The 27,443-nt window shown below is 42.4% G+C and overlaps 2 protein-coding genes across 3 annotated transcripts in view; one reads left to right on the top strand and one right to left on the bottom strand.

The window, feature by feature from the left end:
- The window catches only part of CRYL1 (crystallin lambda 1), a 50,449-nt gene extending 35,537 nt beyond the window's left edge, over positions 1–14,912 (bottom strand). The window contains exons 1-3 of the mRNA NM_001030830.3: positions 14,851–14,912; positions 12,730–12,837; positions 5,819–5,945 (exon numbers count right to left, since the gene is read on the bottom strand). Coding sequence (NP_001026001.3) covers positions 5,819–5,945; positions 12,730–12,837; positions 14,851–14,882 — 267 coding nt within the window. The 5' untranslated portion in view covers positions 14,883–14,912. The remainder of the gene's footprint in view (positions 1–5,818; positions 5,946–12,729; positions 12,838–14,850) is intronic.
- Positions 14,913–21,610: 6,698 nt separating this feature from the next.
- Positions 21,611–27,443, top strand: part of IFT88 (intraflagellar transport 88) — a 33,950-nt gene continuing 28,117 nt past the window's right edge. The window contains exons 1-8 of one of the 2 annotated variants that reach the window (XM_015279323.4): positions 21,611–21,844; positions 21,962–22,065; positions 23,039–23,101; positions 24,133–24,189; positions 25,345–25,398; positions 26,142–26,205; positions 26,297–26,366; positions 27,314–27,404. In XM_015279323.4, the coding sequence (XP_015134809.2) occupies positions 21,976–22,065; positions 23,039–23,101; positions 24,133–24,189; positions 25,345–25,398; positions 26,142–26,205; positions 26,297–26,366; positions 27,314–27,404 (489 nt within the window). In that variant the 5' untranslated portion in view covers positions 21,611–21,844; positions 21,962–21,975. Of the gene's footprint in view, positions 21,849–21,961; positions 22,066–23,038; positions 23,102–24,132; positions 24,190–25,344; positions 25,399–26,141; positions 26,206–26,296; positions 26,367–27,313; positions 27,405–27,443 lie in introns of both variants that reach the window. The other variant, XM_015279307.4, reaches the window with a different exon arrangement.

Genomic DNA, 27,443 nt, shown 5'->3' with positions numbered 1-27,443 from the left:
AGTTCTGGTATCTCAAGATCAGTGTTTAAGCTAGATAAGGTAAAACCAGGCCTAAGATTACATTTGCCCAGCTAAGAGCAAACAGACCCATGCTTATTTGTCCAGTGCTCCAAGCTGACCAGATAGCAGACCCAAAGAAATTGTGTTACTGAAATACTTGAACACTCTGCCTTGCAGCAGCTTTTCCTTTACGTAGGTATTGATAAAGCTTCCAGATCAGGATTGTCTTCTACCCTACGGGTTCAGGGCAACAGTAGGCATCTCTGCACACAGCTGTTTGCAGATATTTGCCCATCACTGGAAGTAAAGAAGCCATCAGAAAAGTAAAACAAGAACTAATGGTAGAAACTGGTATCAAAGATAAATTTATGACAGGACACAAGAGAGACCTACTGTCAAGACTCCCAGGCCAACACTGATAGCCCATTGTGAGGCACCTCCAGTCTTTTTGAAAGTTTTTTTCTTCAAGGTGGTAACTCTGCTTTTCTGACTGGGAGGGATAATATAACCAGGAAGATCTAAAGAAAACTAGGCTAAAACATCTATTAACATTATTGTCACCAGTTCAAAAGAATTTGCAGGTGTAATGGGGAACAAGAGGAGCCCTCCCTTCTTAAAGAAAACAATCCACAAAAAAAACTGCCTGCTTTAGGGTATTTTATACAGAGCTCTGTTAAACGGTAGATGAATAAATACCTCATACGGTGAGGATTACAAATCCTTTCCACTGGAGTATTTTAAGGTTAACTTCATCCCTTTGCAGCCTGCTTGGTTCCATGGCCCAGCAAGCACCCCTCTGCAACCCTCCAGCCTCATCAATGACCCTGCCAAACCCTGCAGCTCATTGCAAGCACTGCCCTTAGAGCCAAGTCATTCTCCTGCTTGATGCCAGAGTACACAAAAGCTCAAGTATCAAACATAAGATCTTACCAACAACCAGTCATTTCATCCTCCTATGAGAGCTAATAAACTTTGGAAGAGTTCAGTAAGAGAAATAATAGAGCAAAGCATAAAAAGTTGGGCTTTTATTTTAATAGCATTGTGGTAAGAGACTTCTACCTGATTTCTGAGTAGCATAAGAAAACTCTGAAGAAGTGAAACTCTATTACTTCAATAATTTTCTGAGTGAATACTCATGTTTTAGAGGAAAAAAAAAGAAAGAAAAAAGAGACTGATTTCCTTCTGAAGATGATGTAAAGCACACCAAATCATCAAAACAAGTTGCTTCATAAAAACATCCAAGATAGGGAAGATAAACTAATATACAGATAGTACCTTGTTTCCAGAAGGTCATGATGCCACTGCGCTGAATTTTCTCCTCAGTCCTTCTAATTATTCCTTGCATCTTTTTCCACTTTTCTATCTTCATTAATGCTACTCAAGAAGTTAGGGTTTATTTATTTATTTATTTTTATAGGGTGCCCCATTTGTTTTAAGTTATGTCCCACAAAACAAACAAACATAGGAGGCTCAGTACAAGAAATCATTCCAGGAGCACAAAGACAAAGGATTTTTATTTTTATTTTTTTAAATTGGGGATGGACTTGCTCTATTAAGGCCAAATTTGAAAAGAAATTAAGATTTAACCAACTGAGATCTAGTGTAAAGAAATGCAGATCTCATAGAATTCTTCTGACAAGTTTATCAGTAGGTTTTTATCATCAGACCAGAAAATTAAGTCCTCTATATTCAACCAAGATTAACACAAATGATGTTTTTAAGTAACCAATAAAAAGGTCAATACACTTGCCCCATAAGTTACAGTTGTCCCATCTGGTCCTCCTAGACCAAGTAAAGCTTTGAACCAAGTTTCAGAAGTTCAGTAAGGTTCAGCTGGAAGGTAGTCAGTTCATTGCTGAAATAAGGCTATGAGAATGAGAATTCTTTTATATCCATTTCCCTTCCCACCCCCATCCCAAAAGAACAAATTAAAACATAAGCAGGCAAGTTATTTGAACTACATTACCTATTTGATAACACTTTGTTTCAAGCCAAAAGTTGATGCTATAGTTTGAAACTGATAAGCTTATACAAACACCACCAACAGCATTTCACACTTAAGGCTTGTTATCCATTGGCACACTGCAGCTTCTTCATTTATATATACACTTAACAACAACGTGTTGAGTGGCATCAGAAGGAATAAGGGAATATAAGACAGCACCCCAGGTAGATTGATTCTATTCAGACATTATAAATACAACACTGCTATCTTCAGCTACCTGAAGAGAGCACCCAGAAGCCAGATCTTCTCAAAGGTCCATAGAGTTTGGATGAGAGGCAAAATTTGCAAGAGCAGAAGTTGCAATTTGATATTAGGAAAGAAGCATCACAATGAGGGTAATGAAATAGTGTGGCAAGTTACCTGAAGAGACTAGAAGTCTTAACCCTTAGAGATATTCAAAACTCAGTTGGAAAAATGCTAAGCAAGCTGATGCAAGTTCATCCTGCTTTGAGCAGCAGGTTGGACCAGCTGACTTCCACAGGTCTGTTTTAATGGAAAATTCTGATTCTGCAACATCTGTCCAAGACTTTTCACAGAACAGCAGATCAAGGAGAACATGAATGGGGGGAAAGAATGCAGCCCCAATTTAATCTGAAGCAGCATGCAGGCCCTTGTTCAAAAATCTTATAGCAACTCCATTACAACTGCACCGAGCTTCAGAAGACAGTCAAGGACAATTGAGGACACTTGTACGGAGATGCTCACTTGGCAGCAAAGAAGATCAGACACAGACTACATAGAATCACAGAATCACCAAGGTTGGAAAAGACCCACAGGATCACTCAGTCCAACCATCCATCCATCCCCAACAGTTCTCATTAAACCATGCCCCTCAACACAACGTCCAAACGTTCCTTGAACACCTCCAGGGTCGGTGACTCCACCACCCCCTGGGCAGCCAATCAAGTGCCTGACCACTCTTTCAGAGTAGTAGTATTTCCTAACATCCAGCCTGAACCTTCCCTGGTGCGGCTTGAAGCCATTCCCTCTAGTCCTATCACTAGTTACACAAGAGAAGAGGCTGATCCCCAGCTCACTACAACCTCCCTTCAGGTAGTTATAGAGTGCAATAACGTCTCCCCTGAGCCTCCTCTTCTCTAGACTGAACAGCCCCAACTCCTTCAGCCGCTCCTCATAAGGCCTGTGCTCCAGACCCCTCACCAGCTTTGTTGCCTTTCTTTGAACACGCTCCAGGGTCTCGATGTATTTCTTGCAGTAAGGGGCCCAAAACTGAACACAGTACTTGAGGTGTGGCCTCACCAGTACTGAGTATAGGGGGACAGTCACTTCCCTGTTCCTGCTGGCCACACTATTCCTGATACAAGCCAGGATGCCATTGGCCTTCTTGGCCACCTGGGCACGCTGCTGGCTCGTGTTCAGCCAAGCATCAGCTAATACTCACAGGTCCATTTCCTCTACACAGTCTTCCAGCCACTCTGCCCCAAGCCTGCAGCATTGCCTGGGGTTGTTGTGGCCAAAGTGCAGGACCTGGCATTTGGTCTTGTTGGACCTCATCCCATTGGCTTCAGGCCAGTGATCCAGCCTGTCCAGATCCCTCTGAGGGAACAGAGATTGATATACCAGGTTGTAAGAAATGCTTGAAAGAATAAAAGAAAACAGGCATAAAGAAAAGTCTACTAGAATCAAGAAGGTAGACTTGACAAAGCTGAAATGGTGCCCAAACAAGCATGGCTGTGAAGGATAAGTTTACCAAAGAAAGATGAGAAAAAGGCACAAAAACAATGTCAATTCATACAAAGAATAGTTAAATATATATTTATAATATATATAAAATATATTATATATATATTTTTCTTCTCCAAGATGCATGGAGAAAAGGAATGCATAGGGCTAGAAGAGGATGCAAGTACAGAGGGACAATCTAGAAAATGCACACAGAATGGGAGTTTCTTTGCTACTTCTGTTTTTCCTTTCTAATCCTTGCAAACACTGAAGCCCTGCTTTTGGGAACTTCCAGGGTCTGTCTCAACTGTGAAGAAGCAGAATAAATCACAGACAAAAGGAGGAGTAACCAAAAAAATAAGATATTGGAACATGCTACCCAGTTTTGTTATAGCAACAGTAGCCAACCCAGTAACAGGGATATACAGCTGCTGATTGAAATAACTGAATATGTACCTTTTGGTACCAAAGAGGAGAAAAGTGGCAAGCATGATGCCACTTCTAAGGAGACTCAGAGAAGATCTATACACTGAGCCTGTAAGACTTATGCCTCTATTAAGCAATTTTAAAAAAGGGTAGCACTGAATGAGCTTTAAATAAACATGGATGAATCAAAATAACTTTTGCAAAGGGAAGCCCTTGCTCACAAACCTAGCTGAAATCTCTCAAGGAGGGAGGCAGCAGTCACGCAGCTGATGCAGTCAGTGCACATGTCCAGAAGTCTTGAAAGCCTTTATTTTATATTACAAGGACGTTAGCTAGTTATGTGAGAGATCCAGTAATGGACAGTAACTGGCAGTCAGCTCTTACTCAGTGTAACATGCTGACCAGTGCTGTTTCACAGAGGTGAAGAGACCTGCTAGTTACCACACAGAATTATGTTGATCCTTGTCATTACTACTGCAACATCTGCATAAGGACTCTATAAGACTGAGTGAATAGACAATAAATTTGCAGATTAAACTCAGCAGAGGTAAGCAATACATCCATGGAAACTATGAACTGACAAACTCTAAGCTCAATACAAATGAGAAAGTAGGCTATTGGGCTAACACTAAACAATTTCATGACCTTTTGAAAGGTAAGTGAACATAAAATAATGTACTATGATAATAAAATGTAGTGCATTCACATCCTAACTTGTTTGTGAGGCAGTGAACTTCCTGTTCTTCCTCCTTCAACTAGCTAGCTTGGCAAGAGGGAAAAGGACTGGAAGTCTATTCTCTTGATTGAAATTATGATCAAGGATGTGCTGAAGCTGATCAAACTGTGGTATTTACAGCCTGAAATAGTATGAATTGTAGACTCCTGAGTGCAGCACATGAACGTGTGGGAACAATTAATGAACACTGGAATAGTACTGGGCAACCCTGTAAGGTAGAAGGTGTCAAGTTCAAGCAAACTTATTTATGCTTTACTCCAGAAATGATCTCTACTGCATCCACTCATTTAACTATGCCCATGTCAGTGAGCATAATAGTAGATAAGCAGCATGAACTGTCAAGTCCAGTAATTTAGCTTGTTCCTCAGACAAATGTTACTTAGCAGCACAGATTCAGTGCTGTCTACAAACCTTGTTTTTAATACTCTAATGCTCTGGGTAGCTGCTTTGAGCTACAATTTCAGCTCTTTGTACAGGACTCTTTAGAGCAGGGCACAAGCAGGAAGAGGCCTGCATTCCAGAACAGTAGAACAGAAGTTACCCTTGGCATAGCCATATTTCCTGCCTCTAGATACCTAGAGAAGAAGAAATACTTTTTAGTCCTAGCTCTAGGATGTGTGATGCTGTCCAATAGATAAGCCCTCTCCTGAGATTCTCCTGCCCCATATTCTTCCTTCTAACAGGTACAGCCTTTGTTACACACACAGGTAAACAATTGTCTCCATCTTAGCCAGCTGAGAGTTGTTGGGTTTTTTTTTCCCCCAACACAGTCCAGAAGAAACGTGCAAAGATTCTCAAGCAGGAAAACTACAAAGAAACAGTAATCTGTCCTGGCTGGAAAGAATTTTAATCATAACAAACACAAACCTCCTTACAGGGTCAGGGTGTTAAATTCTTCACTGTCCACCTACAGCACAGCAGTTTTTCATCTTTTACTGCTTGTTAGTTGTTGTCAAACATTTGCTTACCTGAATGAAAGTAGCACCCTCTACTGCAGCCTTCATGTCTGTGCAGACGCTGATGAGAGCCAGCTGCTTCTCTGCACTCAAAGTTCCTTTCAGGAATCCCGACTCCTCCAGCTCTTTCATTTGTTTGCTAACAGAAATACAGCACATTTAGCTACATTTTCATTTTTAAGCCACTACTATTATTATTTTTCAATAAAAGCTTCTTAATGACACAGTAACAACGCACTATTTGTCATGCCACTGTATATATTATATATAGTCAGAAATATAAAGGTTAATTTCAGTCCTTTTTCTCTGCTTCTCTCTCTGTTCCCCTCTTTCCTTCAACAAGATTTTTCTTCTCTTAAGACACAGGCAGCTAAAAGATCTGTTCCTAGTCCCAAATTTGTCACCACGTCAGATTTGTTTCTACTAGTGCAGGATCAGCAAGAATTTCTCCTTAAATTTAGTGTACCTTTTATTTTGTTCCTCTAGTATTACAAACAACAGCCCTTTTGTTATGACATCTCGCTGTACGATCATTTTTTAACTGTATTACAAAAAAAGGAACAGATGCATTCCGTGCAGCCAGAAATTGTTTCTAAAAAAGAAAAAATAAAAATCCCCCTAACATAGGTAATGACTACAGAGCGTGTCTGAAAATTCCTGTAGTTAACACACTGAGTGGCCAGAGCTTTAACTGAACATTCAGGTACACATCACTGTTGCATTTGGACAATCCACCTGAGAAAGTCTCTACAGCTTGAAACCCTCAAAAGCTGAGAGTAACTCCCTACTGAGTTACTTCCAAAACTTTGGCTTCTCTTTGGGTGCTTGCTTACACAATAAGTAAGCTGCACCTGGCACCCAGTGGGAAGGTAGAAAAGCCACAGCAAATAGAAGCTGTACAGCCTGGGGGAAAATAAATAAATAAGTGTATTCCCATATTACAAAAATCATACAGCTGAATATAGAAACAGCTAGTGATCCATCACATGTTCCCTAGCTGACTGTGACACAAGGGCACACATGACAGTCTGCATGAAGGCATTTCTGAGACAGTACCACTGGACTTAAGTTTCGCACCTAGAGATCTCAGAAGAGATAGGGACCCCAAATGCTTGCTATATTAACTACAGCAGCCAGAGGCAGACGCTGCCCTTAATCCTTACAAAGCCAGGCAGGCAGTTAGCCTTGGGACAAGAGTAGCATCAGCTCCAGACCTCTCCAGTCCAACCCCAGCACTTACACTGAGGCAGCATTTCTTCACCTCTACCAGCCAGGCAGCTGCAGCCACCTTTACAGCAGCAACCCTAAGCAGAGGTATTGTAGACAGGGATTGACTGCACCTCAGCTCTCAGCTGTTGTATGAAGTTGGGGTGAGCAGCCCATCAACAGCTTTCCAAGCAACATTTTAAATTAACAGAAGAGGGAGAGGGATGTAGGCCACTCCACCTCCATCTTATACTCCATGCTTTTCAGACTGCCTGCTGAGCAACATGGGCTAACACATTCACACTCTGTCAATCCGCCCCTTTATTTAGAGCTCTTTCTGTCAGGACATGTTGAATCCATAGATCTAATATTAAACTTTCTCCTCTAGATTCCCTAAATAAAGTGAGGGAGATTAATCTCACCTACCCTGTCAGCACATTCTGAGACAATCACCTTCAGTTCTCTATCAAAGGGAAAAACAGTGTCTTTGTCTGAATTTTTTTTCTTGGCATTCAAATACGCAATGTCTCATCTTATGATAGAAGTACCTATTCCTCCCTGACTGAAAATAGCAAAAAATGAGCCATTTAGATCACAGTATTCTTAAAGTTAGCAAAGATAAAAGTTACTTATACAAAGACAATCCAGTTCCTACTAAACTACACAGAAGCAAGTCCAACCTCAGAGATTCAGTGGGCCCTCAAATCTTCTGCTTGAACTGAAGTCAACTATCAAACTCCAGAGGCACAGATGCTGAAGTAAAATTCTGATTTGTCGTATTTTCTTGAACACAACGTAACTAGACTCTACTAGTTCCAACATGGCTTTATTAAAAGGTCATAACTACCAGAATCATAGAATCCTTAGAGGTAGAAGGGACCTCTGAAGGCCATCTAGTCCAACTCCCCTGCAATGAACAGTTAGACCACGTCGCCCAGGGCCTGATCCAGCCTCATCTTCAAAGTCTCCAGGGACAGGGCATCAACCACATCACTACACAACCTGTTCCAGTGCCTCACCACCTTCACTGTAAAAGATTTTTTCCTTATATCTAACCTAAATCTACCCTCCCTGAGCACGAAGCCATTTCTCTTTGTTCTATCACCACCATTTTTTTTTTTTTGCCACCTTCACTAATACATTTATTGACAATGTGATTGTTTGCTTCCACAAATGAACTCTACATTTTCCAAATACTAAATTCTATTTAAATTCCCCTTGGGTCCTACATTGCCAGAGAAGCATAAGCAACGGCAGGGAGCCTCCCCAGTATTCAACATGCATTAAACAGTAAGGGACTGCTTAATGCACACAGCAGTGCACCACTGACCTCTACCTTTTATTCAGAGCAACTTCAACTTCAGGGCGATCATCCCCAAGAACAAGCACAGACTAAGGACACAGCAGTCATTGCTGTAGGACACACCACATGACTTCATATTGCAGCTGTACCACATGCAAAGCTTGAAAAGCTTGAGTCAGTATCCATAAGGCCTTCAGTGAATGATAAATTCACCGCCAGAATATTAATTCTTTTGAGGGCCCATGCTTTGACACTGCCTATCTCCAGTGCTTCACTGTTGTACTGGACTGTACATGTCAACACTATTCTGGGAACCGAATCAGTATTTATTTCAAAATAAGGTACCCAATCTACAGCAACACTCTGGATCCAAACTGCCTGTAATTCTCTTGGTTACAATGTCTATTGCAGAAGGTTTTAGAGAAGGACCTCAAAAGTAATGCCAATAATTAAACAGTCTTTTTCTTAATGTTACTACAGCAGGAGTAAGGACTGGAGAGAATGGAAGTAGGCACTATGCCTAAAGGGACTTGGCCCTACAGCTTCCAAACCTAAACAGTTCCACAGAACCTCAGAGTATGTATATGAGTATCTGACCACTCAGACAAGACTAAGCAGACAACCACCAGAGCACTACTTGCACAACCACCCCAGCCTTCACATCTCAGGAAAACACCACGTTTCTGAATGCAGAACTTCTGAAAAGCAGAGTTATCAACTCCATCACAGCAGGGACCCAGCTCCAGGCCTCATAGTTCCTTAAAAGAACCTGGAAACTTTTCTTCCTCAGTGACTGGAAACTGCTATTCTAAGACTGTCTTGGGGGAACAATTAGACCAGTCTCAAACTTCCTATCTGCTTTTTCCCCTACAGTATTCCTTCTACAACCTCATTACCTTATTATTAGTGCAACATTTCCACTGTGAATTATGTTTCTGATAAAGATAATACTTTTTAGAATAGTAGCACAGTACCTATTTGAAAGAAATCTACACAGCAATCAATGGGCAAGGGGGTAGTACGCACTGCAGTATGTTTTTGGTTTAATTTCAGGAATACTGTACTACTTGTTTTTCTATTTTTTCATTATTTTGAAGTTCAGCAATCTTGCAATCAAACCAGAATCACAGTGACTCAGAAGAAAAAGTATCAGATAAGAAAAGTTACACTTTCCAAGGCAGGTTACTACAGTTTTTTTTCAGTAGGTCAAGTGGCAGGAAGCTGTTCAATTGATTTTTTTTTTCCACTCTTCCCCCAGAAAAAAAAAAGGTTGTTCCATTAGAGCAGACACTGGTTAATCATGCTACTGGTACACCCAGTTCAATGCAGCATAAAGTCACTGCTTGTGTCAGGGCACCAACTACCACGTGCATATCAGCAGGTAGGCAGGCCGTGAATCCACCATGCCAAGTTAGGCCTTAGTAAACACACCTTCCTTTCCATATCTGGTCTACTGATATTGTGGTAACCTGCTACAAATTTCTATTTGCATTAGTAGACGCAAATTCCACAGTTTGGTCTCATTCTGGAACTAATGCAGAGTACATTCCAGAGTTTCCACACAGATAAAAGCAGGCCCTCATCATCAACTGCAGGTCCATCCTACTCTCCTGCCTGTCCTCTTGCAGATCTGTGCACCTGCTGTTTTGTGAGACCTAAATTCACTAGGTTAAGGAATCCTGAAGTGCACTTCTCACACAGCTGGTATAGATTCAGAACAATGAGTTACAAGCCAATGTACTCAAAGTGAACCACATAATAGGTCAGTTCTACTCCTTAAAAATACTGTGTACTACTCAAATCTACTTCTCCTTAGTTTAGAAAAGAAAAACTAGGAACATTCCTTTGTATGCTTCAGTTTGATGTTTTAAAGTAGCTCCATACTCTAAGTTGTGGACTAAAGAACAAAACTCTTTTCAACACTGAACTAAAAAAACAAACAAACCAAACACAACCACAACTACACCCACAAAAACAACACACCCACAACTACATGTTAAAAATTTCCCAGAAAGCAAATCCCAGCAAGTTCAGAGAAGTAACTACCAACTGCTTTGTCACTCAGTTTCACCAGGCAGACCCTGCTGCTCTCCTCTATGAGCCTTCAGGCTCTGCTGAAGTTCCAGCTCTTATAAAAAAAAACATCACCTCAGTAACACAAACAGATTTACTGCAGGTTGTGTGCTATGAAATCAGTGCCAAAAGAATGTTTAACTGTGTTTTCACAGATTCAATCATTAAAATATTGGTTGGGGAAAAAAAAACAAAAAACAAACAACTGCATAGCTTGTGTTCTTGTCACAAAAGCTATGTTTTTCTGGAACTAAACTTTTTAACTAAGATGTTAGAACAGCCAAGATACATAAGTTAATTATAAGTTAAGAACACCTTATGTAAAAGGCAAAACCTACCTCAAGTTCCTATGGAACAGCACATACATGCACAGGACAGTACACTGACACACCCAAATAGCTCTCTACCCAGCTATACACAGTAATCTATGTTTCTCTTTTCCAAGCTGAAAACCTGGGAAGATTGAAGTCCTCATTCTGCTATTAGACAAGGAATAATTAGGGACGAGTGCTGGCTTTACTAACATAGTATGCAGAACTCCTCTCATTCTCAATAATCTACAGTCTTACTGTGGATACTGCTATGACAGCAGTTATGCAAAAAATGCGAGTGTCATCATATAGGTGCAGTAACAGATATGTTAGGTTTGACTAACATCTACCTGCAGAGCTTTGAAGGAAGAAAAACAACACAAAGAAAAACCACCACCTAAGGTAGATTTTCCCCTCCTTCACTATCAAATTTCTTTTTTTTTTTTTTTTTAGAAGCAAATCTCACTGAACACTGTATACTGCTTAACCTCCAAACTCCAAGAACTGAACTAATTCAACAAGGGGCTCCTGAAGTCCCTCCCCCTTGATAGGAGCCTTGTTACTCAAAATAAGGAGAGCGCAATACACCATAACCCTTTTTCAGGTGAAACTTCACATCTATACCAGCTGCAACATAGCAGTTACCATTTCATTATAAGACAGTAGGAAGGGAACACTGGAACATTTAGCTTGATACTTATGATCAAACAACCTGAACTTTAGAATTAAATACTGATATAGCAATACAAGGTTGTGTGCTATCACTCTATCACTGCATGCCCCCTTCCACACAGACTAGATTTCCAGAACTGGCAAGAAGAGGGTGAACAGGACCAATCAGTCACTGTTCCTTCTAACTTGCGAAGGAGTGGCCAAGTAAAGCAGCTGAGGAACCAGATTCAAAGCAAACAAAAGGGAATAGCTTTTCATGCTGAGAGCAGTAAACCTGCATATCACAAAGTCCTTTGGCAAGGTCGTCACAGAAAGATTTACACAGGTTCAAGGGAAGGTTAAGAGAAATACTTGGAAGCAATATGGTTAAGAGTCACTCGGTACATATGCAACTTCAAGGCACCGTAGGCTCAGGGAGGGGAAACAGACTGGCAAGACTTGAACTTACAGCTCTCAGACATTCCCTAAGAATGGGACTTTCACCAAAGTGCAACAGGGGTTTCAGAGAAAAGGATTGGGGTGTACTGCTCTCAAGCACTGTTTGTCATGCTCAAGCCCTCAAATTTGCACTTTTTAAGGTGCTTCCAAGCCTCTACTTGAACTGGTCAGTAGTTGTGCCTTGAGTAGAACTGGCTGCCTCTTCTTCTAGGACTTCAAAAAAGTTACTTCCAATTTTTAAATATTTCTAATTACAGAAAACTAGTAATTATAGTACAGCACCTTAGCAATCACTATTAGCCTCTTTGCACCTTGAAACACTCTTTGTTGTATTTCTACATAAAAAACCTTACACTCCTGTATTTAAGCTTAGTCTATAGATAATCTAACCACAGAAGACACGGTTTCAGGAACTTGGATCAAAACTTAGGCTCTGAAATCACTATTTAATAATTGAAGTGCTCTTCAGAAGAGATTTGGGAACACGGTTCTTCTGATAGTAACAGTAGTTGAAGTTTTATGCTAATGCCTTCTTTAATGCTCAAATTCTATGCTCCCTCAAATAATGAGACTGTTCACTCACAGTTATAGAAATCCCACAGATTCATTACAATGTCAGTCATTCACACAGTCTGGCAGTGATAGGACAAGGGAGAATGATTTTAAACTAAAAGAGATGAGGTTTAGGTTAGATGTTAGGAGCAAATTCTTTCCTCATACGGTGGTGAGGCACTGGCACAGACTGCTCAGAAAGCTGTAGGTGCCCCACACCTGGAGGTGCTCAAGGCCAGGCTGGATGGGGTCCTGGGCAGCCTCAGCTGGTGGGAGGCAGCTCTGTCGATGGCAAGGGGTTGGATCTGGATGGGCTTTAGGGTCTTTCCAACCTAAGTGATTCTATGACAGCAGATCAGGAGACCTACCGAACATTTTCCAGTGCAGTTGTTAATTGTTGTTGTGCAATATCATAAAGTTTCACTTTGAAGCCTCCAGCAGCAAACACCATGGCCCAGCTGCAACCAATGAGTCCACTGAAAAGGAAATAAATATTAACCAATTAATAAATAAGTATTTTCTTCTGGAGTCCAATGAGCACTTCAAGAACTAAACCAGAGTTTAGATTCTCCAGCATTGAATCTAAAGATCAGTTACATATTAATAAAAATCTAATCTCTCCCTGCAGCAAAGAAATAGTCTTCACCGGTTGTATAGAAGCTTCTGAAAGCAGGGAGGAGGATAACGAGGAATTAAAGGACAGGAGAATTCTAAGGAGTAGGAACCATCTACTTTGGGACACCGGATTCAAGTGCCAGTAGTTTTGTCAGCTGTAATCCTAACATAAGAGCTGGTGAAAAGAACCACATTACTTGTGGTCCATTACTGAGAAACTTGTAGTAACCAATAATTGTATTACATCAAAGCAATTCCGGTTTTAACTTAAATAGTTTTATTACTGGGCATTAGCTTCTTCAGATAGAAGCACTGGGATACAGTGCAGTAAGATTAAGTAACTTCAGATCACATAAATAAATAGTAATAGGCCCAGCAAGAAGAACTCCACAGCCACAACCGTCACAGTGACAGCACTGATCATTACGTGCATTTTCTGCCACTTCCCACATTGCTGTCCCTGTAACACTAAACTTAAACAACCTCTGGCATTTGGGAAAAGGAAAGGCCAAGAGGGTAACAGTAAAGGACAGTGGGGGGTGTAATAAGCAGAGATAAGTCAGCAGACCAGATGCAAAAAGAAGGAAGAGAAAAATAGGAACACATTCAGGCTTTATCTAAAGGAGAACAACAACAACAACAAAAAACAAGACAGAAAGCTTTGGGGAGAAAGTAGGAGTCAGAGGAAATAACTGAGGCAAAAATAAAGTGAAACTTTACATTTAGTATTGTTGACTGAGAACCTGCTGCCCATTTAAAGCATACAACTTGAACTATAAATCAAACACACACTACAGAAACCGAGAGGCCTGCACCTCTCAAGCAAGCTACAGAATGAGTGCACTGACAGAAGAGACAGATGCAGGCCATGGTGGCTGCAGCAGCCTCCCAGCCAGCAAGCACTTCTCAACTAAAAGCACTGGAGTACTTCAACTCTAAACAAGCACACCTGGGCTACCAATACCTCTATAAACTAGTAATACCTCTTCAAACTGTACTTTGAATAAGGGTTATTTAAATCAACATTTAAGAGCAGCAAAATAAGGTTTATTTTTATTCACATACAGATTTTTAGAGCGGTGAGATCTGCTTTCTTTAGAACTCTGCAGCACACAAAGCTGCTCAGCGGCAGGCAGCAGCCTCGCACTGCTCCTGCACCGTACACGGCAGCAACACCACGACGCGCTGCTGACGCGTTTGCCCCCAGGGCCGTCCTCCGGGACACGCAGCGCTGTCACCCGCGGTCCAGAAGGAAGCGCAGCACCCCGGGGTCCCACCTGCTCGCCTTCGAGGCGGGCGGCACGCAGCGGTGCCGGCGGGCCGTGCTGTCACATGGCAGCGCCGGACACGTGCTGCTGAGCTGCGCCTGCCGCGGCCACGGCGCGACTGAACGCCGCGCGGCTGTGGTCGAGTAGAGGACGTCGGCTTGAGCTCAAGGAGAGGGTGAAGCAACGCACTCGGGAGTAAGAGACGCTGCCGTATGTTGTGAGAGCATTGCAGGAGCCTACCAGGGAACCCTAGCAGTTCGATGACGCTCCTGCCTTAGAGCTCTCAGCCTCCTCCACGGGCACTCCACTTGTACAGAAGTGGGTCGGAGCACAGAAGGCAGCGCTGCTGCAGACCCGCAGGAGGCCGTTCGTTACGGAAGCGCCGCCGGCTGCCCCGGGGCGCACTGAGGCCTCCCAGCCGCTGGCAGCACCCGCCCGCAGCGCGCCGGGCCCCAGCCGGCAGCCGCTCTCCCCGGCGCCGCTCTCAGCCGCTACCGCCCGGTGCTGCGGACTGCGGCGCGGCGGCCGCCCCTCACCCCGAGGCCCGGCGCCCCCGGGCCGCTCCGCCCCGCGCGCAGCGCCCCCCCGCGGGCGGGCAGCCCTCACCTGCCGATGATCGCCACATGCGAGGATTCCATGCTCGGAGAACGCGCAACCGCCACCACCACGCAGCCGGGGGCGCCGCCACCGCCTTAAAAACGCCCGCTCCCCACCCACGGCTCCCGCCATGTCACGGCCGTCCCCATTGGCTCCTGCTACGAGCGCTGCCATTGGCCGCGCGCCGCGCCCCTCAGCGGCCACTCGTCGAGCCCGGCCGGTCGACCGCCCTCGCTTCCCCGACGGGAGGGAGTCCACCTCGTTGTGGGCGCCCCGGCCCCTGGCACCGGGTGTAGGCTCTGATGCGGCCTGAGGGAGGATGGCCACGACGTCTTCCCTCGCGTCGTGAGGCCGGTCCTGCCCGGACGTTTATGTGCGGTAGCCCACGGGCAGCGCCGTGAGGCAGCAGGCGGTGGTCTCACCTCCAGGACAAGAGCAGCCTTTGCCAGGACGCAGCCTGCCCGGCCTTCCTCCGTGCAGGCGTGCTGAGCCACGGCCAACATTTTGCTTTCATGCACAGGCCTCGATTTTACCATACTGGCAAAAAGTATCAGAGCCACAGCTTCAGAGGTGTTCAGGTTCTGCATCAGCTCCCACGGAAACTCACCCAGCTGTGAGAGTCAGGGCCGCGGGAGCTGCAGCCTTCCCTGAAGGAGCAACAACCCCATCCCAGGGTGCTTGAAAGCTCTGGATTCCAAGGCAACGTTCAAATCTAAAGCTCATTTCAATGCTCTATTTATTTATTTTTTTAGAGAAGCACTGTTATCATTCAAAATGCTTTCTTTCTGAATTCTGATAATGCATTTTTGTTGACTTTGGGTTTTTTTTTTGCAAGAGAACTGTTCTATATTCCGAAGGAATGCGACTTTACAATGTCAACACAATTCAGTTGGCGGCTCTACAATTCCTGCTGGGGTGCTGCATTACCCATCTTTTGTTTACTTTGTGTAGTTCCCATTCATCTGTATGTTGCTCTGTTATCAGGATGGATGTTCCTGAAAAGAAATAAAAATTAAAGATTTTTAATGTTTATTTGCTACTGAAGATCTGTATGCTTAACATAGCTGAGAACCACTTGTAAGTTCTGTGTTAATGGCATACTGAAAAAAAAATTGTTGAAAATAATTTCTTTCCCCTCAGAATAAGTGTTTCATAATTACTGAATGTCAGTAAATCAAGTTGGCATTCATTTCTTCTAGTTTCCAAGAAATAAAAAAACCAAACTACATAATCATCTTCGATACCCATCCCCCTCACTAGTGCTTCACTAATTCCAGCCACGTTGAACAAGGAGGACGATATCTCAGAAGTATAAATTCCTAAAGGTCTCGTGATGACCACCCACGGGACAGCAGACAGAAAGAAAACCAAACTATCTGACCTCAGCACCTAAACACTGCATCTGTAACATGGCAGCTACCGTTAGGTGGGAAATGGAGGAGCCAAGTGCAGGCCACTGGTCCTCAAGACTGTAGGAAGTGGGGCAGCAGCATGCAGGAAACCTGGCCTTGCCAGTTTATGGCTCAGAAGCATTGTTCTATTATTATAGCAAAGTTTTGCTCCTTTAAAGACTAATTTGAAATTGCATGAGTTGGCACATATTACAGAGAACTTTGTCTAGCCAAAGTGTAATTGAAGCTCTGTATATTTACCTTGTGTACACAGGTTTTTACTTCAAGAAAAAAAAAAGTTCCCAGATAAAAGAGATGTATTTTGGACTTTGGAAACATAGTTTTGAGAACAGGATCATCATCACTCCCACTTGGAATTACTTACAGATTATCTCAATATTCAATGATATAGCGAGATGCATATTTATATCTGAAGTTGCCTTATGAGCAACTAGACTTTGAGAGACAAAAGCAAGGCTCAGTGATAGACAAGTGGATAAGCTCTGTGGAGAAGGACCTGGGTGTCCTCGTGGACAACAGGTTGGCCATGAGCCAGCAGTGTGCCCTTGTGGCCAAGAAGGCCAATGGTTTCCCGGGGTGCATTAAAAAGAGCGTGGCCAGCAAGCAGGTCAAGGGAAGTGACCTTCCCCCTCTACTCTGCCCTTTTGAGGCCGAGGGCATGGATTCAGTGGTTTCCAGAGGTCCTTTCGAACCCCCGTGATTGTGTGATATAGGGAAATTAAGAACTCAATCAAACAAGTTAGGAGAAGTTAGTGCAGGAGTTTGAGAACACTTACATGGCCTACAAGTTCTGTTGGTGAGCAAAACAAGAGATCTATGGGAATTAAATCAGAACCATTCTATTACCATCAGTGTAGCAGTAGCAGTGCCACATAACTCTGCATTAGTTATTTTAATAGGGCATAACAACAGCCTTATTCCCCATTATTTTTGATAGCCAGATGCACTAATGAGCCCAAGGTGCCAACACATTAATAGATCAGAAGAGAGATTTACAAGAAAGGAAAATAGAGAGAATTAAGTTATAATTAGTGTATGTCAAGGAAAGGCAAAGTGATTAGGAAAAAAAGCATTACTTTAAGTTTTGTGTAGCAGCATAAGAATTTTTAGGTCTAGTACTTGGAGCCTCTAAAATATAGAACAGCAATTCTCTTCCCTCTTCTGCAGCTCACATGGGAGGAACAGAAGACACCTCCAGCCCAGAGGCATCAAAAACCCATAACAAAGAAATGGTGGAAAGTTCTAGACTCCATTAGGGGCTGAAAAGTAAGGCTAATATTGGCAGGAGCAAAAGCCCAAATGGAAAAAGTATGCACTCACCATCCTCTACATTCATTTCTGTGGTCCAACAGCAGCAGGAGCAGATTTGACTTAACACATTGGGAGCTCTAAAGTTGCCTCCTCCATGTTTTTAATCTGTATTGAGCACGCTCAAGCATGCCTCATAGAGAAGGTGAAAACCACTATTGGCTGTGGACGGGAGGTGGGATTACTGCAGGGGAGGAGCAGGGTACTATAAAAGGATCCTGGGGTAAAAAAGGAGGAGCATTACTGGTGCTTGCTGGGAATTGATGTGATAGGAGTGTAGAGGGGGGTGGGAGTGTGAGTGAGAGTCTACATACAGGAAGAGAAGCACTCACATCTCTAAAATGCTGAGTGTCCTAGTCTGAACTTTTGGCAGGGGATGAAAACAGAGCCACAGTTCATCCTTGTTAAACATTAGGTTGTTTTAATGTGTTACTTTTCGCCAGCAGAATCAGAAAGTACGTTTGTTTTGTAATTGACTGTGGTATGTTGCTGCTATACTAATAATGTGTCAGGAAAAAAGTGTGCTTAAATGATAGTTTTCATTTAATCATTTTATTCCTATCCTGTAAAGTTTTAAGTAATGGTTTGCACAATAATTAAAATTAGTGTGTTTTAAAATCATGCTGTAATTGAAACTATAATTTTGATTATTACTAGCAATTTGTGCAATTAACTTAGGTGGCTGTTTACAGTACAATTGCTCTGATGCAATTATTACCAATTGTACTAAAGTGCTGATTCTTAAACTATCTGTAGGAATCAGAAATCTCATAGGAAAAAAAAAACCCTATTCAAATGCATGATTTAGAGAAACTACATAAAATTATATTCAATAACGGTAGAAATACTTGTCAACAAAATAGGCTTCCTGATGTAGGTGTCTTTTTAAACACTGTGCTCCCCACAGGGCGTGTGCCAATGAACCTTCACAGCTTCATTGCTCTTCTCAGCCTGGGCTCCTCAGTGTCTTGCAGTGGGGAGTCCAATACTGAACACAGAAACTGAGATGTGGCCTCGTCAGAGCTGAGTACAGAGGGATGATCCCCTCCCTGCTCCTGCTGACTGTGCTAGGATGCCATTGGCCTTCTTGACCACCTGGGTGCACTGGTGGCTTATGTTCAGTTGAGTGCTGACCAACACCTTCAGGTCCTTTTCCTCTGCACAGTCTTCCAGCCACTCTGCCCCAAACCTGTAGTGTTTCAAACACATTCTGTATTTTCTTTTCCCTTGGAAAGTTCTAAAGGTATGCAGACAAGATCCATTCGTTTCAAGAGGAGTGTTTAAATGCAGCGTTACCGTGTGTGGATGTTAAGCTGAAGTGCCTCCATGGGACAGTTGACAACTTCTGAACATCTGGTCAGTCAAGAATTGAATACTAGAAAATTATTCAATTTTTATAAAATTTTAATGGGAGAAATACCCTTTCAATTCAGACCATTAAAAATACATATATATAAATATATCAAAACCACACCTTAGGAGCTGGGCAGACAAACAGTTAAACCCACAGGTCAAGGGTAGGGCGCACAGGAACAGTGATTACAACACAGAGGGTGGCCAGTAACCCCTGAACCTGGAACGGTTTGTCTAAGCCCTTACTTGCAATGTTACTGCAGCAGAAAGACAGGTACACCATGTATTTATTGAACCGCCAGGACATTAGTACTGTTTAACAGTATATCTTTATGATCTCCTTAAGTTTTCACTGAATTAATCAAATCAGGTACTTAAGGTCTTGAAATCTAACTGAACAACAACAGCAAATATATATACATATATATATATATATGTTTGCTTTAATTGCACCAACAGCTAACATGATGCAAGTCAGAGGACATCTTGGGGCATGAATGAAAATCTGAAGGTGGAAAAAGAACTGGACAGCTTCATTTGGTAACTACTCTGACAGCTTAAAATGATCTGGAATTCACAGCATACAATGTTTGGGCTGCTTGCTGCATTTGAGGGGGGTCAGCTGCACAACCCAAGTCACCCTCAGGATTTAGCCAAAACCTGCAAAGGGTTTTTCCCCATAGTGTAATCTTCTGAGGGCCCTGAAACTTTTGAGGTTTTGTGTTAAATCTTCATGCATTAAGGATTAAGGTCTACTTATACTTCATAGGAAAAAAAAAAAAAAAGGCAGATTGATGCAGCTTTTAGAAGTGTAAACAAAGCCTATTAAGACCCTCAAGTTGTTATGCATGGACTGAGGGATGTAAGGAACTGAGCTAGTGGTCTGGGACTGAGTGATGTAAGGAGCTGAGCTAGGGAGTGCCCCTGACCTCAGAGCCCACTCTGGTGCTGGAGCCAACTGTCTTTGCTGTTAACATAGGCCATTGCAATGTTAGCTAATTATCATTCTCAGAACAGCTCTCAGTATGGACTGAGAATTAATATAGGCCAGGAACAACTTTCAACAGCTGGTTTGAATGTGTACTCCCTGCTTTGGAGGGTAAGGAAGCTTAATATGGTCACAGTCAGATTCCACTTATGTCCCGGCACAATTCCATTTACAAGATAGATGCACCAGCATTGTCCCTCCTCTCCAGTGCCCTAAAGAACTGGTCTCAAACACCACCGTATGCCCAGATCCCTGAGATGGACAAACTAGCAGAGCTCGGGCTGCTGCCGCAGCATGTACCTGTTGCTCAGTCTGACTGTGTCAGAAGACAACCAGAAAATCTAAAAACCATAGGCTCAATTTTATGTGAGGAGTCAGAGGCAGAAAAGAGGGGCTAGAAATGTGTGTATTTTTTATGCTTAAGTTTGTTATTTGTGGCAAGTAATTCAGCCAATATTTTTTCCGCACATAGTATCTGTTATTTGGCAAAATATTTGTATTCCAGAAATGCCAGGTATAGAGATTCTCATGTCCAAAGGACTCACATCTTAAGTTTCAGTGTGAGAGTTCATGCATGGAACATGAACAAGTTAGTGCAAGAAGTGATAATGTATTAGTATTACTTTATGTTATCTTTCTTTCTCATGTTGTGAGCTGGAGTGGAAAGAACTTTCACTGATACCCTTTGTGCCTTATCTCTCCTGAAAGGACTTTGAGGCTGAAAGGCTCAACATTGTGTAATGCTCACAAACCTTGATCATAGGATAGTAGTATCAGTAGGATACTCTGACTGTGTACAGTTTTACAGTCTTCTTATGCCCATCAGCAGCAGGTGGGGCAGCTTACATTTGGCCTCAGAAACCTTTTTCCCTCAAAAAAATAAAACACTATAGTCATGTTGAGAGGTCTTCAGTCCGCCTTGTTTCCCACAGATCCATGGATCCCTCCTGTCCCCTGAGTACAAGGATTTGCTGCGGGCAGGCCAGCTGGCACTAGTCAGATTTTGGATTCCAGTTACAGGAAAGCAACATCCAGCAGACAAGAGATCTTGTTTCCATTCAGGTTGTCCTTACCCCACAGGCTAAACGAAAGCTGTCTGCTGAGACCACCATCACTCACAGTGGTTTCGCGTTCCTCTTTCAGAAGCTGAGGAAAGCAGAGGGGTAAACAGAACTTGCTTGTATGTGTATCGTATGACACATCTTTTTATTCCTTCACACAGGTTCTCATCTTGGGAATAGGCACAACCTAGCTCAGGAAATAAAGTGTATGCATTTTTGCAGGATGTAAGCCCTAGAACAAGCAAGGAATTTAGATTTCAGTCAAGCTTAGCTCAGTGATCAACAGTAGTCCACGTCAAAAGTCAGCCCACAGGAGTTCAGCAGTTTTCCAATCAAAAAGATGGTCAGCTATGCACTCTGGATAGCAGACTTTTATTGCTGCGCAGTTTGTGGAAACAAGGTAAGAGCTGGCATGTTTTTATCCCCAAGACGAAGAACAGAGGTATAGGAACAGAGCAGACGCACACGAACCGCGACACCCGCCCGCATTCCTACCCTCCCTCCGCGCCGCCATTTCGGCGGGAACGCCCCCTCTCAGCGGGCAGCGCCTACGCAGGCGCTGGGCTTCGGCGGCGGCTCTGCGCATGCATTGGGTTCTCGCGCATGCTCGGAGGCCGGTTGAGCTCTCGATCCGCTCTGTGCGTTTCGTAGCAACTGGACGCAGTGCATTAGGGGTCCGCGTTTTCATCGGGTCCCTCGGTCTGCGTTGCCGGGCCGGGCGGTCTGCGCAGCGCTTGGAGCGGGGGCGGTCGCCGGCAGTTCGTGGTGACCTGAGCCCCCCGCCGCTCCCTTTCCGCGCTCTGCCCGCGGCGCGGCCGAGGAACGCTGGCGAAAGGAACGGTTCTGCCCTGGGGCGCAGCGGCACGGCGGGCGGCCCGCAGGCAGGTGCCGGCTGTGGGGGCTCCTCGGAGGGGCCGGCCCGTGCCGGGACGTGAGCGTGCCCTCCTGGGGAGGGTTACCTGCTGAAGTGCCTCTAACAGCACGTTTGTCACGTTTAGTGTTTCAAGGAAAAATGATGCAGAACGTGCACCTAGCTCCTGAGGAAGATGAAGATGATCTTTACTCTGGCTACAATGACTATAATCCCACTTTCGACACAGAGGTAAAAATGTTTGCTCTTACCCACTCTTCTTACAGATAATCAAATTTTAAGTACGAGATAAACACATGAGCATGGCATTGTGCAAGGATTCTTTGAGGTGAAATGTTCTGCATCTTTCAAGAAATACAAAGCTTCACCAGGGTCTCTTTAGGTATTTTTTTTTTCTGATAGTTTATCTGTTCCAACAAAATGCTTTTGTGCATCTCGTAACAAGTCTAATATGCTGTAAAGATTAGGAAATCTGAATTATCTGAAGGCTATATTCGCATCCATTGTGGTGTTTCTCAGTGTGTAGCAGCAAGTTGCATGATATTTAGTGATCAGTAGGTCGTTGGTGTTGTAATGTGCTGCTGCTGAGGGGAACGAGAATGGGGTCCCCAATCTGCAGGTCTCTGCCCAACTAGCAAAGCATCTGGGGTAGCAGAGCAACCCTGCAGACCAATTACTGAAACCCTCTGATGTACTGGAATTAGAGCAGGGGGTGGGTGGGGGGGGGGGTCCTCATTTGGTCTAAATCTCACAAAGCTACCTAAAGTAGGGGTAGTGTCACAAGACTTTTTTGCTATCCTGCTTGAAATCCCTATACCAAAGTTCATGGGAGCTTCAGTGTGACCTCAGATAGATATATGTATGTGTGTATGCGGCAGACATTGATGTCAGTTAAAATTCAGAAATAGTGCTAATAATAAGGACAGAAATCATGATATATTTCTTTGCTTAATCTTTGCTTCCTCAATGTTACATATTGCTTTTTTCCAAGGAATAATTGATTTTTACACTTCTTATCCTAAAATACCCAGGAAGATAGACCAGATGCAGTCGTTACTTACTGTCAGTAAAACCTGTCATTTGGTTCTAGTTTTAGTATTTTTGGAAGAATAACTTCTTACCTATCTGCTTTCAGTAGTCATAGTGTTCTGGGATTGTGGCTTTGGATGTGATTTAAAGTTTTATTTTATTTTATTCTTTACAGGATTTAGAAAATGATATAGCTTTTCAACAGGCAGCAAGAACAAGTCATGGTAGAAGACCCCCTGTAAGTACTTCTAAAAATATAGCATAAAATGGTTTGGAAGGGCCTTTAAAGACCATCCAGTTCCATTCCCGCCCTGCAGTGGGCAGGGATGACTTCATCTAGACCAGGTTACCCAAATCCCCATCAAGCCTGGTCTTGAGTGCTTCCAGGGTTCACCCATAAAATCCATGCCTGTCTATGTAAGAAACAAGAATGATGTGCCAGACAGCATCTGATCTTTGCACAAATCTGGGTAGATTACGTCAGTTGTTCTTCCCTTACTGAAAATGCCTATCGTAGAAGGCCACCAGATCTGTTAGACGTGATTTGCCCTTAGTGAAGCCATATTTCCTGTCACCAATCACCTCTCTGTTTTCCATGTCCTTAGTACGGTTTCGAGGGAGATCTGCTTTGTGTTCTTGCCAGGCATGGAAGTGAGACTGAGTGGACTGCAGTTGCCCAAGTCTTCCTTTATTCCTTTTTAAAACCCTTTGTTCCCTTTTCCAGTCAGTGGAAACTTCATCAGGTCACCACAACCTTTCAGATATGGTTGAGAGTGGCTTAGCAACTTAATCCAGCAGTTCCTTTAAGGTGATCCGATGCATCTCATGGGCTTATGTGCATTCAGGTTCCTTAGATGGTTTTGATCTTCTACGGCAAGCAGTTCTTTGTTCTCCCAGTTCCTGCCTTTGGATTCTGTGGATATTACAGTAGTAGAGAAGTTCTCTAGAGTCCTATCTCTAATTTTAGCCCCAGTACTCAGCAGAAGTTTGCATTTCTTATATTTTTGTCCACTAATGGTATGTATATACAATTTTCAGTTCTTTGTATGAAAAATAAGTAAAAAATGAGTGGAGTATCAATTTGGTTAAGCTCTGGAGGACAAAGCAAACGAGGAATTTTTGTTATTTGCCAGAATAATGTTTGTACAACAGTAAGCCTTTCTGTAACAATTGAAACATTATTTCTATGAATTTGCTATATGAAAAGACTAATAATTAACTCATACAGTTGTTCACTGCATTTTTTTTATTATAATTTTGCCTACCCAGGTGACAGCCAAAATTCCTGGTACAGCAACTTCAAGACCTATAGATACTGCATTTGGGGTAGGTGTTTGTTTTATTGTTTATTTAACAAAAATGAGGGGTTTACAAAAAAAAATTGCCCACAAATTAAGTTTATTATTTAATCCTCATCTTGGAATGTGCAAACCAGGTTCTTCTGAGTGCAGCTAAATGAAATAACGCTGTCTCAAAGCAGAGGTAACAGGCTGCAGCCAGAAGTGGATCAGTTGTCCACAGGACCACCATAGAACTGGAAACCTCTGAAGCACTGTCCAGTCTATGGTACCGTCTGTTTCACTCTGCAAATTCACTTCTCCTGCACCACAATCTTTGTTGTGTAAACAGAGGGGGAAGAAAGGAAAAAGAGATGATATGTGTGATGGATAGTGGGTAAAATGGTTAAACATAGGCCTTGTGGGTGGAAATCAGGGGAAATGATTTTTCATGGCCTGAAGCCTTTTGTTTTTGTGTATTTGTATTGCACGTGTAGCAACCTTTAGCATTTACTGCTATTTCATATGTTTATTACTTCACACGTTTAACAGTAATACAGAAGGACAGCATGTGGCATGTCAGCTAATGGAAAAGATACCCCCTGGCAGCTTCAAAGTATATCTGTCTTTATTGCAAAATGATCTGTGTGAATGTACGACTTAACATTTCTCACCAAAATTCATAGTTATGAGCAAAAAAAAAAAAATCTCACTGTTTACAGTGAAAATGATGGTTGGAGGATGTCTGGAGTGTAATAAAATAGATAAAACAGACAAGTTATAGTTTCCAATCCTGTATCAGCTGTACTCAGAACTTCACTGCAGAATTTTACATAGATTACTTGTTTAGGACTTAAGAATGCATAAATTGTAATGATTAAATGTCATTTCAGTAATTTCATAATGGAAAGTGCTGCTATCTTGCCTTTATACAGTTTGCATTTTTTAAAGGTTTGGCAGAAATCTCCAAATATATAAAAAAAGAGTATTGTGAATTTGTGCTTACTGAAGTGTTTCACATCTCCAGGTCTGCCAGGCTCAATTATATTGCACGTGAATAATGTAAATGAGAATTTTGCTAAGAACTTCTATGAGTTTAATCATCTCTTAAAACTTAATGTCAAGAAAACTATGTATGCACAGCCTTTATAGCCTTCTAATGCTCTGTGAATGCCAGTTTCAAACAAGTTACTTATTTTTATAGTCAAAGGCGACTTTAACTTCATCTATGGGAAGGCCAGTGACAGGAGCAGTGCAGGTAAAAGTTTTAATATTTACATTTTATGTTGACTCAGAACAGTGGTATTTTCTGCTAAGTGTTTGGGTTGAATGCAAATGTTCTTATTTCAAATAACTATTAAATAGAAATGATGGCACTATTTAAGTATTTCCCTTTTTGAAAGCATCGCACAGCAAATGTAATGTGTTGGATGAGTGTTATTTGAGCTCATGGTGGGAGACAGCGTCACTGTAATTGTTTTTAACGCTTCCTGACATACAAATGAATTTTCTTTGAAATAGGAGGAAAGGTGGATTCTGTTTTTCATTTTTCTTATGTGTTTATATTCTAATAAGAAACTACTAATCACTGACTTAGTGATAACAGAGTTGCCACTGTTTATTCCCTTGCACCAGCCCTGGTGGGATACAGGAGATAACAGGAAGTGTTTGGAATGGGGCTCCCTAAGGGAAGGCAAGACAAGATCCCAGGAATAAATCACCTGTTGAGCAGTGCAGGAGCATCACCAGCCAGACACTACCCAACAGTATCTGAGCAAACCGAGGAGGGTCCACATAGAAATGGTGCCCACATCCAACCTAACATCCAGAAAATCAGGGCAGTGCTGTGGTGATGAGACAGGTCAATAAAAACAGTTTAAAAATACTCAGTTTAACTGATGTGCTAACAATTGATTTTTGCGCTTAAAGGTTTCTTAGTATGAAATTGTTGCCTGTACTGTCCACGATATGTCTTTTAATATTTCTTCCTTTTTATTTAAGGATGGGGTTGCTCGACCAATGACAGCAGTGCAAGCTGCAGGTTACACTAAGGCAGCTATGAGAGGTACAGTCTGTAGAAATGAGATGCTATCAGAGGAAGATGTTATTTTCCAGTTTTCAGTACTCTGAAATTTTCAGTACTCTCAATTTTGCAGGTTCTTTATTTGATCCTCTTGGCCAAGCAAGAGGTCCTGCTCCACCTCTGGAAATGAAAAGTCCAGACAGGTTTGTTCAGTTTTGCTCTGATTTCAAAGCATTAACAGTACAAAGAGCAGCTGACAGCAGAGCTTAGAAACATAAATGCAGTTATGAAACCTTGAGGGGCCAAACTTAACTTTGTGGAATAGAGCCACAAACATTTATCTGCATGGTTACTGGATTCTCTGGAGTAGTTATACTGACTTGAAGGAAAGTCTGCTTTCAGAGGTTTCTGGTTCCAGCTGTAGCCTATCAGCCTGGATGTGGGTGTTTCCACTTGAATGCTGTGATACTGAATAGGATTGCAGAGGGTTGTGAAAGAGTGTATCACAGGCAAGGGACACTGTGATTCATGCAGCTCGGAGGGAGGCTGCTTAACTCTTTCTCCCTGTTCAATGTCTGGCCTTAACACTTCAGTTAGAACTGAAGTTGTGAAAGTTTTGCAGTCTGCTCTGAGTGTTGGTGATCTTTTCACAACAATTGTATTCCTTAAATGCATTTAGGAGTAGGGAATCCTACTGAAATATTTGCTTGTTTAAATGAAAAGAATAAATACAGGCAAATAGTAACTTTAAAGCAAAATCTGCGTATAAAGTTATATATGCAAATGAATTTCAGTTAATTGCTTTTAATACAATATTTTGTTTCACTTGATGTTAGATTTGAAAGTTTCACCCGTTCATCTGTTTGTACTGTCATTGTTTCAGATCAGCAACTTGGGGGGGGGGGGGTATTCGCATGTCTGTCACTTTTTCATAAGATAATTTATGTTTTCTTAGGTCTCCATGTGTATGAATGTAATATCTTTGGAGGTTCTTTGGGCATAGTTCCACATTATATTGTCTGATGGAAAAAGCAGTTAGTAGTAAAGTATTGTTGTCTAGTTTTACTGAGAATATGCTGCATTAAAGCTTAAGTATTTGCCATTGTATTACTAATCGTTGTCAATCCTTTTATTGTTGTGTTCATTTTAGCTCAGAAGAGAAGATTAGGCAGTTAGAAAAAAAAGTGAATGAACTGGTTGAAGAAAGTTGCATTGCCAACAGCTGTGGAGACTTGAAATTGGTATTTATTCTGGATTTATTTTTTCTTTTTGGTATTACT

This window comes from Gallus gallus, chromosome 1, assembly GCF_016699485.2.
Source record: "Gallus gallus isolate bGalGal1 chromosome 1, bGalGal1.mat.broiler.GRCg7b, whole genome shotgun sequence".
Taxonomy (NCBI): domain Eukaryota; kingdom Metazoa; phylum Chordata; class Aves; order Galliformes; family Phasianidae; genus Gallus; species Gallus gallus.
This window is presented reverse-complemented; position numbering and strand designations above follow the sequence as displayed.